Consider the following 17,494-nt stretch of genomic DNA (forward strand, 5'->3'; position numbering starts at 1 on the left):
CGCGTCTGCTTGTCAAAAAGAAAGATTCTCCGGACGCATCCAATGCCTCAATTTGGCAGGGAAGATGCCTTGTGTGTTCACAAAAGGAAGCTTCCTTCCTTCTCGAACTTTACTTGTTTTCTTTCTTCTGTTTTGCTTTTTCTGTCTGGTCCTGCCCGCCGTTGGTTGCGCTTTGTGCGCCAACAGGACAGCCCGCAGAATGCCTGCGTCTGGGGTGCGTTGCGTGGCGCCCTCGGCCGTCTGACCTCGGGACTCTTGCTCTACCCTTTTTTTTTCTCTCCTCTTTCCTTGTCTCTTTGTCGCGTGAGCTGTCAATCGCCCCGCCCGGCTGAGGGCGCCAGATAAGCAAGGTGCCTGCGGGCGCGGGAATAAAAACGATTAAAAGAAATCGATTTAAAATCAAATAAAAGCAAAAGGAGGCAATGCAAAACAAAGTCAACAGCAAACGGTCGGGTCGACTAGCTGCTGGGGCCGTGTGGGGAGGAGGAGAAGGGAGGTGGAGAGGACTCTATTGGGGAATTGGCCGCTCTGATAGGAGGTGATCCCAATCGACGAGCGACATGGGCACGACCAAGCGCTGCTGGCCGGGCATGCACCGTTCGTGGCAGACGACAGGCGGTGGTGGTGGCAGCAGCTTTCTTTTGCTTAGGTTAGGGGCAGGCTGCGGGTGTCGCTTGCAGCCATGCGTCATTCCCGCAACGGTGGTGGTGCTGCGGTTGCTGGGTACTGCTTGCTGTCTTTGCGCGAGCCGCAGTTTAGCAGGAATCTGTCAATGCCAGGTCCAAGCAGCGCAGCATTGGACGGCGGCTTTTTGGCAAAGGGCAAAAAAGATGGGACGGCGAAAGGGGCAGCGAGCCTAGAACGCGGCTCGGTGCGTCGTTGGATGCGACCAGAGGGGACGGGGTTTGCTTGCTTGCTTGCTCTCTGGCTGGCTGCCGGTTGGTCTGGAGGAGGGAGTGCGTATTTGCGTCCCGCTTCTTTCTGCCTGGAAAACGAGGTCAGAATCGCTCCGCCCATCTCACAACGGCAAGTGCATGCGCGCTCAACCATGCCGTCAATCGACCATGCCGTCAATCCAAGACTACAACAGCTGTGCCGCGTGCTGTGCTCCCCCCATCGTTCCTGCCAACCAGATCCCACACACAGTCAATCGCCCTTTCCCGCCACCCATTGCCATTCACTGCCGGCCCGCCCGTCTGCCGTCACCACACCACTTTTTGCTGCCCAGCTGGTGCCAGCACAAGGGAACAAAAAGAGGGGGTGCGAGGAGAAGGCTCGGTTGCCTGGCCTCGAGCTCGGGACCGGGAGAGCTGCTCTGGCACCCGAGAGGTCCCTGTCGGTATCGCCGCGCTAGCCCCGATTGGGACGGACGCTACTCTCCCCAACGTCTCGATATCTCGCAGCTCCGATGGGGAAGCGCTGCCATTGCATTCCCCCCAGCCCGTCGGCGCTGTCGAGATTCAATATTATGTCGCCTGTCTGCCCGAAGTCATGCGTGTCATAGATACATACAGGCGGCAGCTCGGCGCATGGTGAGGGCTGAGTCGATGACAACTTCCACACCAACGCAAGCAAGCCCACCACTCCCCACCGCACCCACCGCCCTCACAGCCTTTTCCCCTTTCCTCCTCGTGCTGCCCTCGCCCGCGGCACGCCCGCGCGCCCGTGGCAGGCTGCTAGCTCGGAACGACGCAGAATGCATCGTGGCTTGAACGACGGATGGACCCCCTTGTGGAAAGAAGGATTCCCCGTCTGGGAAACATGACCAGCAGGCCTGTCGGTGGTCGGCCAGCTCATAGAGGCCGATAGGTCGGCTCCTAGGCCCCTGGGTCGCCGGCACGGACTTGAGCCAGAAGCCCGGTCAGCCCTTCGATGCTGCCTTGATGATGCTGCTGCTGCTGCTGCTCCCTACCTCCTGCTGTCCACTGCCGCTTTCTTTCTTATATGCTCCCTCTCCTCTGGCTTCCAATACCCGCGTTCCTGGGCCCTCTTTGACCGTCCTGCCTCCAGACCGTTAATTTGGTGGCGTCGGCGCGTTTCCTCCTACGGCCAAATCTGCATCTGGGATACCTCACAGTTCCCCCCAGTCAGAAGAAGCCTTGCCCCCTGTAAACATCAGACGGCACTTGTCGAAAGACGTCGCGGGACGCAGGCCGCCGTGCCAGAACACGGACGCAAACGCGGACAGGGCGTTGTTTGCCGCCGCCCACGCCTTGTTCTCTCATCTCTTTTACCTTTGCTTGTCGTATCCTTTAATTAATCCATTCTGGCCTGAGCGCTGCACCGTCCCGTCGTCGTTCGATATTATATACGTACCACAGATACACCCTGCTCTCGGCAGAACCGCCCGCCATGTTTTCCTCAAAACACAAGTCCCGGTCGTCAACAACCCTGGCCAGCCACCAGTCGTCATCATTGTACCGGGGAAGGGAAAAGGACGACGTAGAGATGGGCGAGACCTCGGCATCGTCAGCGCCAGGCGCCGAGAGCGATGTCGAGAATCTGACGCCGGTTAGGGGACAGCAGCCCGCCGCCGACGGGTCGCAGCAGCAGCTGCCGGCGCCGGCCGCCGGCGCCGGTGGTCCTCCCGGAAGCGATCTCTACGACCCCAGGAGCTTGAAGTTCTGGACCATCATGTTCTGCAACTTCCTCGCCCTGTTCCTGGTCGCCCTGGACCGGACCATCCTCGCCACCGCCATCCCCAGGATCACCGACGAGTTCAAGAGCCTCGGCGACGTCGGCTGGTATGCCTCGGCCTACATGCTGACTACGGCGGCCTCGCAGCTCCTGTTTGGCCGCGTGTACAAGTTCTACCCAACAAAGTGGTATGTGTGCTCCCCCACCCTGACTGGGGTGTGCGTGCTACTTTCCAGGAGTGCCTCGACTAACATGCCATGTTCAGGATCTTCCTTATATGCATCATCGTGTTCGAGGCAGGCTCTGCAATCTGCGGCGCGGCCCCCAGCTCTGTCGTCTTCATCGTGGGCCGCGCCATAGCCGGCATGGCCTCGGCCGGCATCTTCACCGGCTGCATGCTGATGTTCATGATCGTCCCCCTGCACAGGCGGCCCATGTTCCAGGGCCTGTTCGGCCTCGTCTTCGGCATCGCCTCCGTCATGGGCCCGCTCATCGGCGGCGCCTTCACCGGCGCCCTGAGCTGGCGGTGGTGCTTCTGGATGAACCTCCCCATCGGCGCCGTGAGCTTCATCGCCATGCTGCTCTGGTGGAACCCGCCACAGCCCGAGGTGCCCTCAGTGCCCGTCATGACGCACATCAAGCGCCTCGACCCCATCGGCACCATGTTCCTCGTCCCCGCCATCGTGTCCCTGCTGCTGGCCCTGCAGTGGGGCGGCTCGGTCTACGCGTGGAGCAACCCTATCGTCATCGCGCTCTTCGTCATCTTCGGCGTCCTAATGTTCAGCTTCGGGGCCGTGCAGGTGCTCAAGCCCGAGACGGCCACCATCCCACCGCATGTCATCATGCAGCGCAGCGTCTACTTTGGGACCCTCTTCACCTTCTTCATCGCCGGCGCCATGCTCATGTGCATCTACTTCATCCCCATCTGGTTCCAGACCGCCCAGGGCGTCAGCCCGCTCCAGTCCGGCATCTACACGCTGCCCCTGGTGCTGAGCCTCGTCATCTCGAGTATGATCTCGGGCATCGCGACGCAAAAGATCGGCTATTACGTCCCCTCCATGATCCTAGCGCCCTGCATCATGGCTATCGGCACGGGCCTGATGAGCACCTTCCAGCCGCACACATCACCGTCGCACTGGATCGCCTACCAGTTCCTGACCGGCTTCGGCCTCGGCTTCGGCATGCAGACGGCGGGGCTGGCTGTGCAGACGGTGCTGCCCATGGCTGACGTCTCGACGGGCATCGCCATCAACTTCTTCGCCCAACAGCTCGGCGGCGCCGTCTTCACCTCGGTCGGCCAGGCCATCCTCAGCAACCTGCTCGTCGGCGAGCTCGCGGGCGTCAACGGCCTCGACCCGCAGAAGATCGTCAGGGGCGGCATCACGGCCCTGCTGCGCACCGTGCCGCCCGAGGTCGTGCCCATCATCGCCAACGCCTACAACTTTGCCTGCACCAAGATCTTCCTCGCCGCCATGGGGCTCACCTTTGGCGCCCTCGTCTCGGCTTGCTTCATGGAGTGGAGGAGCATCAAGAAGCCCAAGGGCGCCCCCGGTGGCCCCGCCGCCGGAGCTGCCGGTCCGGAGAAGCGGGAGTCGGGAGTGCCGAGGGGTGCCGTCCGCATCTCCAGCAGCGAGAGCATGGCCCAACGGGCCGCGAACGACGCGGCGGCGGCGGCGGCGGCGGCAACCACAACGCCAAGGCCAACGGCGGCGCCCGCAGGTGCTGTGCAGAATGACGCCGCCGCCGCGGCAGCCGAGACGAGCGGCGACGAGATCTGGACCCCTCCGCCCATGCGTCACAGCGTGTTCTGCGCCCGGTGCTCCACGCTCGTAGATGCAGAGGGTGCTGTGATGGTCGACGCCAGAGAGGTCAACGGGTCGAAGCAGCCCGACGACAAAGCGATGCCGCCCAAACCCGCCCAGCCCGACCGACTCGGCCTTACTTCCCAACAGCCCCAGCCCGCGGTCTTGGCTGCTGGTGGGAGTGCTGACGTCGAAGCCGGCCCGAAGGCGACGCAGGAAGAAGACAAGCCCACGGGCCCTCGTAAATTCTGGCTAGTAGCGAAGCGTTCCATCGACATGCTTCGTGGCGGCAAAGCCCCGGTGTCCTCCTAGATGATGGCCAGGGGATGGGGAAGGAAGAGATACAACTGAGTCCCATCAGGCAATGATTGGGCGGCGTGTCTTGCTTGGGAGGCATATCCTGCTTACTGTTTTGGTCATGATCCATGTAAATAGAATGCACACCAGCGTGTTCTTGCTTTTTCACAAACTACCTACCTAGGGTACCTACCTAATATGAAGAACACCCACGAGGCGATATCGAGTGGCTGCATCGGTACCATGAGAATATGGGGCCGGGTCCACGAGAGAAATGATACTCCGCAGGGTGCATTGGTCCAAAATAGCCCGAGAGCAGGCAACAAAATTAGCATGGCCCAGACTCCATTCTTGAATGGTCAAACACCCAGGAGTGTCTAGGCCATGGCAATGGCCCATCACGAGAGCGCCTCGTTGCCTTCGGTGGGGCGCCCTATCGAGGGCGTGAGGAAAGAGAGGGGGGTGGTGATCCGGTAAAGAGGGCAAGGGCCCTCATGGCCGTAATGCCGCCAGCTTTAGATACTCGCCTATTTAGAACGAATGTTCGTTTTAGGACCAATCAAGAGTAACGCTTAGCGTGGAGATGGACACAGGGTCGAATCGCCCCCACACATGGTTGTAGCAAGAATCTGGAGGGGGCCCGCGTGGCAGCCTCGGCAGGGCAGGTGGCTCGCGAGATGCGACTTGGACGACGGCTTTATTGCCCCACAGAGCGGCACTACCGGCAAAGATGGCAGCCACGGAGAAAGTTGAATGGTTGAGTGACTTCGAGATAGCCAGGGTGTCGCACGATGCAGGGTGGCCGAGTAATAAAACGAGATTGATGGACAGCAAGCGGGTAGGGCTGGCCGATGGCGGCTAGCCAGCCATTGTGCTTTGGATACTCACACTCCTTCCTCCCAGTTTTGGTAGTCCGGTAGGCCAGGACATGCTGCATGTCGCTAGAGGCAATGCAAACACAATGTTCCCGGATCAGTCGATCCGGCGTGCTGGGAAATGGTCAACTTGCTGAGGGCTGAAAGGGTCAGGAGGCTATGTAGCCCGTTTAGTGACTTCAGGGGAAAGCCGGCGATGAAAAGGCTGAGCCTCTTGCTCAGTATGGTAAGATTGCTCGAGGCGAAGGCGTTGACGCAGCTCCCCAAGTGTTGTCGGTGATAGTGCTGACGGTGTGAGGTAGAAGGCGAGGGAAGGTGGTGCTGAGCCAAGACCACGGCACCGTAGGGCTGGACCGGTGGTGCCCTGCGGATGGCGTGCGGTTGGTTTACGAGGGCGGTCGTGTGATTGGCTGCTAACGGAAGCCCCGTTAAGCTTGTTTTGCGGGTGCGTCAGGGATGCGACAGGCCACCACCACCCGTCCACTTGGCATCTCCAACCTGCCCCGTCCCATCCGCCTCCGTCATCTTACGGCAGGGACTTCTCTCCACCGGTCCCCGCGGCTGTGCGGGTGCGAGAGCCTGTGCCTGATTGGCGGCTATGTTTGTTGATGGGCTGGTGTTTCAACGTTGCTAGTCCGTCGATGGGTTTAAGATAGACGAACAGACCAATCGCAGCCTTGGTCTTCCCAACAGCAAGCGCGCGTGTAATGCCCCCATCGTGGACTTGGGCCTGGGCGAGGTGAGGCGACATCCAACGGGCGCTCTGTGGGGCATCATCGCTCACCCAGCCCAAAGAAAATACCCCCGGGAAGCCCCGATTCGTCCGGGCCATGGCATCCATGCTAGGGCCATGGGCGGTGCCGAGGATGAGTTATCAAGATGCCTTGGAGGCAGCCAGCATCTTCACTTCCTTGCCATTCATTTGCTTGCCGGTTTACACCTCCGAGCATCTGCCAATGAGCCCCCGGCAGCACCGGGGTCTCCGGAAAGGACAAGTGAGTGGAAAACATGACCATGCCAGCCCACCAGCAAAAGAGGTCCAGGACAGGCGGGCGGGCTGTCAACGATTCCTGGAGCATTCGTCCGCAGATGGTCCGCAGGCGTCCGAGATGGTCCGCATGCCCGGAGTCCTCCCCACGGAATACCACGCTGTGTGAGAATAACGCACTTGGAGGTGTGCGCGGAGGTCAGCGTTGGTCTTTTAGGCCAGTGATCTGACAGAGACACGCACCCCATGAGCAGACCCAGGTCCGGGCATAGCGGGATCGCCCCTCAGCCACCCCGTCGCTAGGTGGCAGTCGCGGATAGTGCGGCACTTGCTCAAGGGGGGGTAGCGAGGTAAGGTAGGTACAGTAGGTGGTGATGGGGCGTGGGCGGTGTGTTGTGCGAGGCGGTGCCGCTGGTACACACCCCGAGTGGTTCCAGCCAGGCCTGCTTTGTCGGTACAGCGCATGCCGCCTCGGCGTCCCAGAGACATTGAGTAAAAGCAATGGCGAGGAAAAATGAAGAATAGGATAGAAAAACCCAAGACAGGAACCAGAGTGGGGGCTGGGTCAGCGGGGTGGAGAAACAATCAAAGTTATTTGGCAGCCTGGACGCTATTCCGGATTCGGACTCCTGGTGGTTCAGCCGGGGTTTGAGCCCGGATGGCAGCGATACTCCTGCTTGCCACATGCTCTGCTCGATTGGGTTTGTTGTATTCTATCGAGGGGCAGTATGTACTAGCAAACCCCCCTTCATTCTCTTTAGCAGCTCTCTGCTACATGTTACAGAAAATACATGAAAGAAGGCGTCCTCCATCGTAGGCATCGTATGCTGTTGACCTCAATGCCCCAGCTCAGCGCTTCGAGTGACGTTGGAGGGCTGAGTGGACGTACCTGACGCCGAGCCAACTCCTCGCGCCTCATGCAAGGATCTGACATGCGCCTATCCATCTTCACTCTGTTGGGTGCACGGACTGGACGGCTGCAGGCCGCTCCTTGCTGCCCATCCAGCCGATAAAATACCAAAAGCCGCATGTCCAAAAGGCGGAAAAGTCTAGCAGCGTCCCCTGACAGGTACGTACATGTGATGGCATCCCTGCTCCTTCAATTCGAGTCCCCAGTCTCCACTATATTTTCTCTCTTGCGTCGAGCTACCTGAGAAGTGGACAAGGGCAAGTCGACCAAGGGGAATAGAAATGCTCGTCATTTTTGTTTGTTTCTCTTTTTCTTCTTCCACATCCAGTAGGTCTCCGCTCCAGCCCTTGCCTACCCCCATCATGACATCTGGTCTCTGAACCTTGAGTAGCCAAGCTGGAGGATCATTTAGCTATGGAAATCGGCCGTGGGCTCCCGCACATCCCCGCGTTGTCTCGGTCCTTCTTGGGATTCCACGCTCACAGGTAACGGTAGCATCGCTACCCACAGGTCCGCATTGGTGGGTAGGCCACAGACAGTAACAGCCTGGTAAATTTGATGTGTACCTGGAGGTAAATTGTCAGGATGTGGCCAAGAATATCTGGGTGGGCAGGGGCGATACCCCAAGGCCCAATTCGGGTCTGCGAGCAAATCAGAGACGAGAGCTGATGGAGGTCGCGCCTGTCTGCTCCTGCCCTGTGCCATGTGGTCTTAGTAAGGAGCTGACTGCCCCCAAAATCCCCAAGGGCAAAAATAAAGAAATAAAAATTAAATAATGATAAACAGAAAAGGAAACAAAGGGAAACGACTAACAAATCAGGAAGGAGCGGCTCAGCGCCCGATGCTCCTCCCGCCCATATTCGCCCGGACCCCGCCGTGCTTGGAACATGGTTCAACAGGGAAGAAAGCGCGAAGCGGTGGGACTCCCAGCGCACTGGGCTTGCCGGTATCGCCTATCCCTTGCGCTCTCCCTCGCCAAAGAAAGAAACACACACACCACTCCCACGACGCCCTCGCCATGACGTTAGCACCAGACACTCCTGCTGCTCCTCCTTCAGAGAAGCTCCATTGGGTGCCCTTACCAGCCACCCTAGTCCACCTGCCGACTACCGCCGCTATCCCCAGCCCGTATCTCCTAAGAAGACCAGACTCTACGCACACTGTCTCCCTCCCTCTCTCCCATGCCCTACCCATGCCAAATTCTCTGTCGTCATTGTTCCACCCCTATCCCCTGTTTCCCGAAGCCTTCATCCCATGCGCACCCCTCCCATCCGCCTATCCTCCCCTCCACACCGGACCCCTGTCACACAGATCGCAAGGTCCTAGCCAGGCAACAGTCAAAAAAAAGAAGAGGGTTCACGAACGCCCCTTGGCATGGTCCCAGGATAGCCCACGAAGGTGGCGGCGTGGCAGGGCGATTTTCGGCATGTAGAAACGCCTTTTGCTGAGGCGGGCACCTGATATTGGCCAGACTATGAAAGGTGAGATCGGTACGTATCTGCGGCTGTCATGTCAGAGCAGCATGGCAAACTCGAGGCAACGGCATCTCGGCCATTTTCCTGATTAATACAGCTTCGTGTCCCTTGCCCGCCTGGTCCTCAAAGGTGGCTTGATAAAAGGGACCATCGAGCTCGTTTTCCCTATTCACTCCGAAAGGCCGTCACTGTTTGGAGTTGCGGTTGCCGCATAGGTTTCCTTTCTTCCCACCTTATATACAAGCCACCACAAGTAGTCAACGCCGCATCTCCTCTCGCCTCGCCGACGACACGCCTGCACACTTCTCGTCACACCGAGTTCGGCCATGAATAAGCCATCTAGGGGACAGTCGCCTACCGACTCCAACTCGGAGTCGTCAGCCAACAGTCCTGGAGAAAGTACAGATGTTAAGCGTCGGACAAGGGCATCAAAGCCCAAAGTTCGCACCGGCTGCATCACTTGGTAAGAATAAGACATACCAAGGAAGAAAGCTGCATTGTGTAGTTTCATATTCCGGAGCTAACAAGAAGTCCTCAGCAAGTAAGTGTTTTGGGATGGGACCGATGAATCGGGAACCCCCCTTCGAGACGACGACGGGAAGTCGAGCAAACCCCGAGATGGATAACAAATCCTTGTCGGAGCAAATGAAAAGATATAGAAGGGGATAGAAAGACAATCATATCGACTAAAGGCGGCAAAGAATCGAGAAGTAGGACAAAAAGGGGCAAAAGCTGACCAATCGCCAGAATCCGACGTGTCAAGTGCGACGAGGGAAAACCCGCCTGCCAGCGCTGCACGTCAACGGGCCGGGTCTGCGATGGCTACGACAGCACGCGCTCTCCAAGCCGGGTGCTCTCGGCCAGCAGGGTCGAGGAGACGCAGCGCAACATGGAGCTGGCGCGCCAGGAGTTTCTGCGTGCCTACCAGTGGAACTCCAACCTGCGCTCGCTGCGGCCCATCGCTGCCGACATTGGCGGAACTGAACAGGAGAGGCGCTTCTTCCACTCGTTCCGCGCCGCCATCTCGTGCCCGGCCGACTCCCCTCCTCCGTGCGTGCTTGCCGGAGGGCACACGTCCGACTACGGCACCGTGTACTTTTGGGCCACCATCGCGCCCCGACTTGCCCACCGCGAGGGCGCCGTCAAGCATGCCCTGATAGCCCTGGGCTCAGCCTACCAGGTGTACCAGCAGTCTCCTGGCAACAACTGGCATCGGAGCGACGAGGCCGTGGGTCCCGGGGGAACCGGGACAGCAGCAGCAGCAGCAGCAGCGGCGGCGGCAGCAGCGGGGGACGAGTCCAGTGAGGAGCTCGAGCTGTTCACCATTCAGCAGTACAACAAGAGCATCGCGCTTCTTGCCAGGCATGCGTGCCCGTCGAGCCCCGAGAGTATCCAGGTGACCCTCATCTGCTGTTTGTCCTTCATCTGCCTCGAGATGCTGCGGGCCGACCACACCGCGGCGCTCACTCACCTGACAAACGGCCTGCGGATTCTCGAGTCGCTGGTCCCTGAGGCCTTTGACTTTCTCGCCAACGACGCCGATCTCAGCGGTAGTATGCCGCCCTCCCGCCACCCCTCGCCCTCTCCTCCGTCCCCGCAGCCACAGCAGCAGCAGTCATCCACGCCCTCGTCACATACGCAACACCCCGAGGCCTCCCGGGACATGCGCGAGATAATCCGCATCTTTTGCCGCCTTGAATGCAGCGCTGCACTTTTCGCCTCGGGCGTGCAGCCCTCCCTCGCCCTGCGCGCTTACTCTCGACGCCGTCTCGACGACGGCTCCCTGACCTTCCCCCCGGACACGCGCGACTCCTTCGAGTCCCTGCCGGAGGCGCACGCCCACATCAGCAGCCACCTGCGCGACGTCATTGCGCGCATGTCTGAGACGAATGGCCGCTGGGCCGACCACGGCTTCTGGTCAGATCCCTACCAGCACGAGCAGCAGGCCGCCCTGCGCCGTCGCTCCAGCCGCCTGGCCAGCCTGCTCGACCGCTTTGCTGCCGGCCCTGCCGGCCCGGCCCCGGCCACACCCGAGCACATGTCGCTGCACCTGGACCTCCTGCAGGTTCTCACCGCCAACGTCTTCATCGACGGCATGACGGGGCTTGAGGACCAGGACGACGCCATCGTCGGCGACTTTAGCCGCCTGCTCATGTCGGACGTCGGCCTCGATGGCGGCTTCGGCCTGGGCTCGAGCCCGTCGGGGGAGATGTGGGAGCTCGATCCGGCTCTCATGTCGGGCGAGCTCCTCGGCGGCATCGATGCCACCGCGAACGGGAGACGCGATAGCGGCGGGGGCGCCAGCCACAGGTCACAGGCCAGCCTGGCGCAGATGGTGGAGGTGGCAAGTGTCATAGTGCAGACGGGGAATGCGATCAAGCAGCAGGGGGGCGCCATCAACCCAAGCGGGAGGTGGTTCATATACGACTCGGGCATGCTCTGGCCCGTCTATCTCGCCGCCACCAGCGCCCAGGACCCGGCCGTGCGCCAAAAGGCCCTGAAGATACTGCGCGAGGCCACGACGCGCGAGGGGCTCTGGGACGGCCCCGCGCTGCACGACCTCATTCGCGAGGTCGGCTCCAAGGTGGCGCAGAACCGTTGGCCGTTCCACGAGGTGCCGAGGTCGCTGACGGGCCTCGGAGGCATCCCCGACATGTGGGAGACGCTGGCCATGATGAGATCTGGGGACATGAGTACCTAGCTGAGAGGCTTGGCTCGGGATGGGTGGGTTTTGATTTCGAAGGCGGCATGGCGAGGAACGGCTGGCTTGTGGAGTCTGGAGTTTGAGCTTTTGTGTGAATATATAAACCATGTATAGCATTAGACTACCCCTGAATCTGAAGCGTGGAAATTAGCGATCAACTTGTTCTCAGGCACTGTGGTATGCGTTGGTTCACTCACATTCCATCGCTGCTCAAGATAACGCTCAGATCCCATGACACCAAGTATTGTACCCAGAAATATGAAATAACTGCCAAAGTCGTGAACAGACGCCAAACCCGGGAGGCCTTGTATTCTGCCATCTCTTCTCTTATAACCCTCCTTTGGTTCCTCTATTATTTATACCCCCCCTCTCTTTTGTGTCGATATTCTGCTCGGTATATTCTTTCTTTCGTTTGGATTTGTGACTACCCCCTCTATGCTCTCAAACTAGCTCCCAGCCCGCGATGCCCGACCAGCCCGTGCCGATCCTGCCCTTATTCCTCAGGAACTCGTCCTTTGTGACGTGGGCGTCGCCGAGCGTGTTGAGGGCGAACACGGACACATTTTGGCCGGGGTTACCCAGGTCGCAGGCCGGGACGTCGATCCACCACCAGTAGCCGTCCGTGTCGAGTGGCAAAAACTCCTCGCCCCGGCCGCCGCGGCCGTTGACCTTGAGCGCCAGCAGCCGCGGCTTGCCCTTGCCGTGGACCTCGCCCTTCCAGTGCTCGCAGAGGTGGGAAAACTGGAACCGCACGTAGTCGGTGCCGGCCGCCTGGACCGCTATGTGCTTCTCGGCCGGGGCCACCGTGTGCTCCGACAGGCCCTCGTCGTGGCCGTCGTTGTACCACGTCGGCTTCTCGCCGCGCACCGGGCCCATGACGTACTCCTCCCAGGTGGGGACGCGGCCGTCCTCGCGGAAGAACTGGCGCGAGTCTGACGGGAAGTGGCTGAGCCCAAACAGCTCGTTGCTCATCGTGAACTGGAGCGGGTCGAACTTTTGGTTGTATGCCTGGTTGTCGCCGAGATGGCCAGCTCCCCAGCAGGCGTCCAGAAGCTTCCAGCTGCCATCGTCGAGTCGCACGGCATTCCACGCATGCCCTGTCGGGTCTCTCGGCGGAGGGGCCTCGCCGGCCTTTGGTTGGTGGAACCCGTACCCTTTCCCATGGCCGCCAACAACCACACACTCGAGCCCGGCCCGCTGAGAGATGTTTTGGTAGACTTTGGCATACCCTTCGCATACCGCTTTGCCCGAAAGGATCGTCTGGTCAGGGGTCAGTCCGCGCGGGATGCAGTTGCCGAAGAGGCCCTCGACGTCGTAACGAATGTTGTGATGGCACCAGGTGAAGATAGCGCGTGCCTTGTCAGTAAGAGTCGAGAAGGGCCCGCACAGGACCTGTGCCAAATAGTTCGCCACGTTGTGGCGCGGGAGCGCATGGAGAGGGTATTGTGCGGCCACGGCGTCCGGCTGCGAAAAGTCGCGGCAAATCAAACAGTCATCGATGACTGCAGGCGGCTGTACTTGGGGAGTAGCGGTGCGGCTCGATATGGCAGCCTCTATCTGCGCGTCCGTGGGCCTGGACGCCAGAGGGACAGGTGGCGGGGCATCATCAGGGACATGCTGCTGTACGTTGACATTTGGCACCTTTGGCCGTGCCGGGACGGGAGGGTCGAAGCTCGTCGGGCGCGGAGGCAGCCTCCTGGGCAGCACAGGAGCGGACTCCTGCACCGGCTCCACGGCTGGAGATCTCGCTGGCCTCGACGGCAGCCTCGGGGGAAGCGATGGCCTCGCGGGTGGCTCGCTGATGGGTGTTTTTGATCGCAGAGATGCCTTGCCGTTGGCTGCGCCGTTCGCCGCGGCCTCCCTCGCTCTGGATTCCGTCTCACGCCTGGTTGGGGGCAGGGGCGGCAAGTTGGCTTGATCCAGGGCGGGCGGGAGCCTCCTTGCGGACGGTGTCTGATCGGCCGATGGCGCATGGCCGAGTGAAAAGTTGGATATTGTGGAGACGTACGAGACGTCGGACTCGTTGGAGTTCCTGCGTCCATTGGGCCGCTGGAACGAGGCCTTGCGGGGCGGCAAGGCAGGCGAGGCCTGCTGGGAGACCGACGGGGACTGCGAGGCCTGTGATGGGTGCGAGGGTCGGCGGGTGGGCAGCGGAGGGGCTAGGCCGCGGCCTGGCAGCGGCGGCGACATGTCATCGGCCACCTGAGCGGTGCTCCGGCGGGGGAGCGGCGGGGCGCCATTCTTGGGAGCCGGCCGCGCAGGCACAGTCGGGCTCCTCTGCAAGACGGCATCAGGCCTGGCGGGAGGCGGCAGCTGGCCCCCTCCAGCTTGAGAAACGGGGCGATTCGGCGGAGGCGGAGGCGGCGGTCGCTTTCCTGCGGTTGTGGACGGGGATTGGAAGTTCTTCTGCCTGTTTAGCGCAGCAATGCGCTCGGCAAGGGTCGAAAATTGAGTCTCCTCCACTTCGGCCATGGTGCCAGATGCGACAGGAGGGGCGGCAGTCGAGGCACAAATATGCGGGCAATGGCGGGTGAGTTCGCTCGCTGGAGGCAGCAGCAATTGTCAAAACTTCTGCCTGGTGTCGGAAGTGAGAACGCTCGACCGACGCGCGTCAAGATTAGTGCCGAGTCGGACGAGGAGGAAAAAGGCTGCCTGTCTGTCTACCCGTTGCAACGGCTGATCGGGCGTTTTTAGGGGTCTCAGGGGTCACAAAACGGACGCCAAAGATCAATGATATTGAAACGATGAGTTCGAATACATTGGAAGTCCAAAGAAAAAAAAGAACATTTGAATTGACACAGCAGGTCGAACAAGATGCAGCTCGCTGACACCCCATGGCAATGCGATGGGAAGGAGCGGGCGCAACACTGTCCCCTCGCCTGCGCCTGCGCCTTGGCTGCCGCACGTTCTCGGTCCCCCGTCGAGCGCTCGTCATGATTGGCCCGGTGTAGCAATAATCGTGCTGAGCCATGGAGCCCACGGTTGCGATGCCCCACGCGGAGAGAGGCCAGGCTAGGTGTAACGACGGGCTGTGCTATGATTGACGGGAATTAACCCTATCTGGCCAGCCAGCAGGGCCGACCTCGAGCTTGGGAAAAGCAACAAACGATAATTGCTTTATTGCTGGGTAGGCTTCGATTCGAGAACCGTGTTATACAAATGAATTGTGAGGGAAACTAGAACCAGGGTAGTACAACACATCGAAGACAAAGGAGAGGACCAAGCAGGCAATCAAGAAAAGAGCTGACCAAGTCGGTACCTTGGTACCTCGACCCCCTACCCTACACCGAGCCTCCCTTCGCCGGAACCTCCCGAAGCCACCCTTGCCGGTCCGTCATTCCATAGCCAACGGACAGCCGTCACCCTTCATCGCCAGTAAGACGTTTGCTTGACGGGGCTAACCTGATTGTGAACCGCCACCCCGCCAGTTGATGGCACAGCAATGTCGTGCCCACCTCGCCTAGGTGCCTGTCACCATGTGTGCTGCGGCGGCGGCTGATGGGACCCCGCTCCCCGCTCCCCGCCCCCTCGCTCCACATACGCACGTCTACAGCCGTTCGACATTGGTTGCACGAAGAACACCAGCTGGAGCCTTGCTGCGCTGTATGCAGGTAAGCCGGCTGCCTATCTGGCTGCAAGGTATCTACTCTCCTCAGCGGTATTCAGCGGCTGAACTTTCCGTCACCTGTCGGCGTCGACAAAGAGTTGGGGACTTACCTGCCTACTTGGGTAACCTAACTTGCGTGCTGGGGAGACGGTATCGTCCTGAGGCGTGAATCAATATCGGGGTGTATTTGCTCGTGCTGAACCTCGCGCCCGCAATTTTGTGTGAAAATCTCATGTAGCCTCCTCAACCTGGCAGAATCAGCAGAAACCAGGTAGATACAAAACCCATGGCCCGCTTGCAATCTGGTTCCCCCGTGGTCCCCGCTTCGCATGACAGTAGTAACAGGGTGGGATAGGGTAATGACGACGGAAGAGCAAACAAAGGCGAGCAAAAGTGGCTGACACGTTACTTTATTCACTTTTGTTGCGCTCAGCATCAAATCATATGGTATAAAAGGAGCGTACGTTAATCGTGATGAGTACATCGCTAACTTGTGGGAGAGGCGGGTATGAATGAATGCGGATGATCTGGACGGCAAAACACACGGTAAAAATGATGAGAGAGGGATGGGTGGAAGACGAGGAAACGCAACGACGATAGGTGGGAAAACGGTGACGACGCCCAGTAACATGAACATTCAGGCCACAGATAGCGAAACATCAGATAACATGAGGAAACTAAAGCAAGGAAGATAAAGCCAGAGAAACAGGTGGGAAACAAACCGGGAAAGAAATGCACGGTAACACTACCGGGGTATTTTACGCCAGGGTATATCCAGCCGGGTATTTTCGTCGCGTGGAGCTTCTAAAGAGGAGAGAATCTAACGGAATGGCCCAATGGGGCCGGGGTATCCTGAATGTGTAGAATGAGAAGTGGATGGCCGTCCGCTGTCGCCGGAGTGCCGGGTATTGTGGCGAGGCGTCATGTCGCCAGGCTGGGGGACCATGAGTTTGTGGTCCATGCCGTTGCCGAACGCGCGGGCGGACCACGGCTGGTCCTCGTCAGCGAGGTTGACCCCGCTGTCGTTCCACGGGTTCCGGTCGGCGTTGAAGCTGCGCGTCGACTCGATCGAGATGAGCGACGACTTGGAGACGTTGCTCGACCCCTTGAAGAACGAGTTAACGCCCGAGTGCGAGCTGTTCTTGCGGCGGTCGAGAAATGAGGAAATGCTGGACATGCTGCCGGGCTTACGAAGCCGGTCAAAGATGGTGCTGCGCTCGCGCGCCGCCTCGTCACCGAACGCAACCTTGGTAGGCGAGTCGGTGGCCACGGGCGTCGGCGCGTGCTGGAGAAGCTTGGAGTCGAAGAATGGGAGCGACTCTTCGAATGTGTCGGACTTGGGGCGTGGGATCGCGCCCTTGATCACGGCGGCCTCGACGCCGCTGGTCACAAACTGGTTCTGAAGGAATTCGATGGCGTCGCGCAGGCCGCCGGCGTTGTTGCGAGTAAAGGTCCACAGGAGGGTCACGGTCGGCTCGCCATCCTCGGTGAGCTCATCCTTGTTGGTGTGGACTGTCACCTCGACCTCATGCTGGCTCTTCAGCTTGCCCACGAGGTCGGCCGAGAAGTCGAGAGACTCGAGATATTTCATCAAGGATGGCGTTTGAGCCAACACAAGCTCATGATTATCCGAGACCATGCCCTAGAAACTGAGTTAGCCGATCTAATTCTGGAGCCAAATAGAGTTGGACAAGGGTAGCTGAGCTGAGCGTACCAAGAATTCGTCAACGCACTGCGGCACCTGCCACTGCGGACCTGTGACGGTCACCTCATCGCTGGCCTGCTCGGTACTGGGGAAGACGATTTTACAGTTCCATTTCTTCTCCAGGCCCTCAATCTCGTTGAGACGTGTGAGAAGCTGGCGGTGGTAGAGGCGGTCGACGTTGACAATCTGCGAGGTGAACTCCGAGTCCTTAAACATCATTCAGGTCAGTTTGGGCGAATTCACCTCCAATAGCATCAAGGGGCCCACACGTAGCCAACGTACCACGCGGTCAACCATCTCCAGGATCTCCGACTTGACAAGCTCGAGGTTCTGGGCGTTCCGTGCCGGCGTGCGGCAGATCACGTTGTCCACCCGGATATCGTCGTCCTCTCGCATGCCACCTGTGATGCTAGTTAGCACATGTCGGGTTGGTTGTAGAATAGAGGCGCTGGTCGCGAGATCTCAAAGGTGGGGGGGGGGGGGGGGGGTCGGGG

The 17,494-nt window shown here is 59.8% G+C and overlaps 6 protein-coding genes across 8 annotated transcripts in view; 2 read left to right on the forward strand and 4 right to left on the reverse strand.

The window, feature by feature from the left end:
- Positions 1 to 508: 508 nt before the first annotated feature.
- On the reverse strand, positions 509 to 1,702 carry GGTG_02925 (hypothetical protein; the record flags this gene model as incomplete). The annotated part of the gene is made up of 3 exons (XM_009220701.1): positions 509 to 766; positions 864 to 985; positions 1,513 to 1,702. The coding sequence occupies 3 exons, from the start codon at positions 1,700 to 1,702 to the stop codon at positions 509 to 511; spliced, it is 570 nt and encodes a 189-aa protein (XP_009218965.1).
- On the forward strand, positions 1,090 to 5,075 carry GGTG_02926 (aflatoxin efflux pump). The gene is made up of 2 exons (XM_009220702.1): positions 1,090 to 2,825; positions 2,903 to 5,075. The coding sequence occupies exons 1-2, from the start codon at positions 2,353 to 2,355 to the stop codon at positions 4,749 to 4,751; spliced, it is 2,322 nt and encodes a 773-aa protein (XP_009218966.1). The 5' UTR covers positions 1,090 to 2,352; the 3' UTR covers positions 4,752 to 5,075.
- Positions 5,076 to 6,061: 986 nt separating this feature from the next.
- GGTG_02927 (hypothetical protein) lies at positions 6,062 to 6,443 on the reverse strand (the record flags this gene model as incomplete). Its single annotated transcript, XM_009220703.1, has 2 exons — positions 6,062 to 6,207; positions 6,278 to 6,443. The coding sequence occupies 2 exons, from the start codon at positions 6,441 to 6,443 to the stop codon at positions 6,062 to 6,064; spliced, it is 312 nt and encodes a 103-aa protein (XP_009218967.1).
- A 1,732-nt stretch (positions 6,444 to 8,175) lies between these two features.
- Positions 8,176 to 11,845, forward strand: GGTG_02928. 2 transcript variants are annotated; one of them, XM_009220704.1, is made up of 3 exons: positions 8,176 to 9,447; positions 9,523 to 9,525; positions 9,732 to 11,845. In XM_009220704.1, exons 1-3 carry the CDS (start codon positions 9,311 to 9,313, stop codon positions 11,683 to 11,685), a joined length of 2,094 nt encoding a protein of 697 aa, XP_009218968.1. In that variant the 5' UTR covers positions 8,176 to 9,310; the 3' UTR covers positions 11,686 to 11,845. The 2 variants fall into 2 exon arrangements, with proteins under 2 accessions (XP_009218968.1, XP_009218969.1); XM_009220705.1 differs by lacking the exon at positions 9,523 to 9,525 and having other exon boundaries at positions 9,531 to 11,845.
- On the reverse strand, positions 10,235 to 14,541 carry GGTG_02929 (hypothetical protein). Its single transcript, XM_009220706.1, has 2 exons — positions 11,886 to 14,541; positions 10,235 to 11,821 (listed from the first exon to the last, which is right to left on the reverse strand). Exon 1 carries the CDS (start codon positions 14,158 to 14,160, stop codon positions 12,130 to 12,132), a length of 2,031 nt encoding a protein of 676 aa, XP_009218970.1. The 5' UTR covers positions 14,161 to 14,541; the 3' UTR covers positions 10,235 to 11,821; positions 11,886 to 12,129.
- An 858-nt stretch (positions 14,542 to 15,399) lies between these two features.
- GGTG_02930 overlaps positions 15,400 to 17,494 on the reverse strand; it is a 6,000-nt gene continuing 3,905 nt past the window's right edge. The window contains exons 6-8 of one of the 2 annotated variants that reach the window (XM_009220707.1): positions 17,283 to 17,401; positions 17,010 to 17,207; positions 15,400 to 16,937 (exon numbers count right to left, since the gene is read on the reverse strand). In XM_009220707.1, coding sequence (XP_009218971.1) covers positions 16,116 to 16,937; positions 17,010 to 17,207; positions 17,283 to 17,401 — 1,139 coding nt within the window. In that variant the 3' untranslated portion in view covers positions 15,400 to 16,115. The remainder of the gene's footprint in view (positions 16,938 to 17,009; positions 17,208 to 17,282; positions 17,402 to 17,494) is intronic. The other variant, XM_009220708.1, reaches the window with a different exon arrangement.

Source organism: Gaeumannomyces tritici (assembly GCF_000145635.1).
Source record: "Gaeumannomyces tritici R3-111a-1 unplaced genomic scaffold supercont2.2, whole genome shotgun sequence".
Lineage (NCBI taxonomy): Eukaryota > Fungi > Ascomycota > Sordariomycetes > Magnaporthales > Magnaporthaceae > Gaeumannomyces > Gaeumannomyces tritici.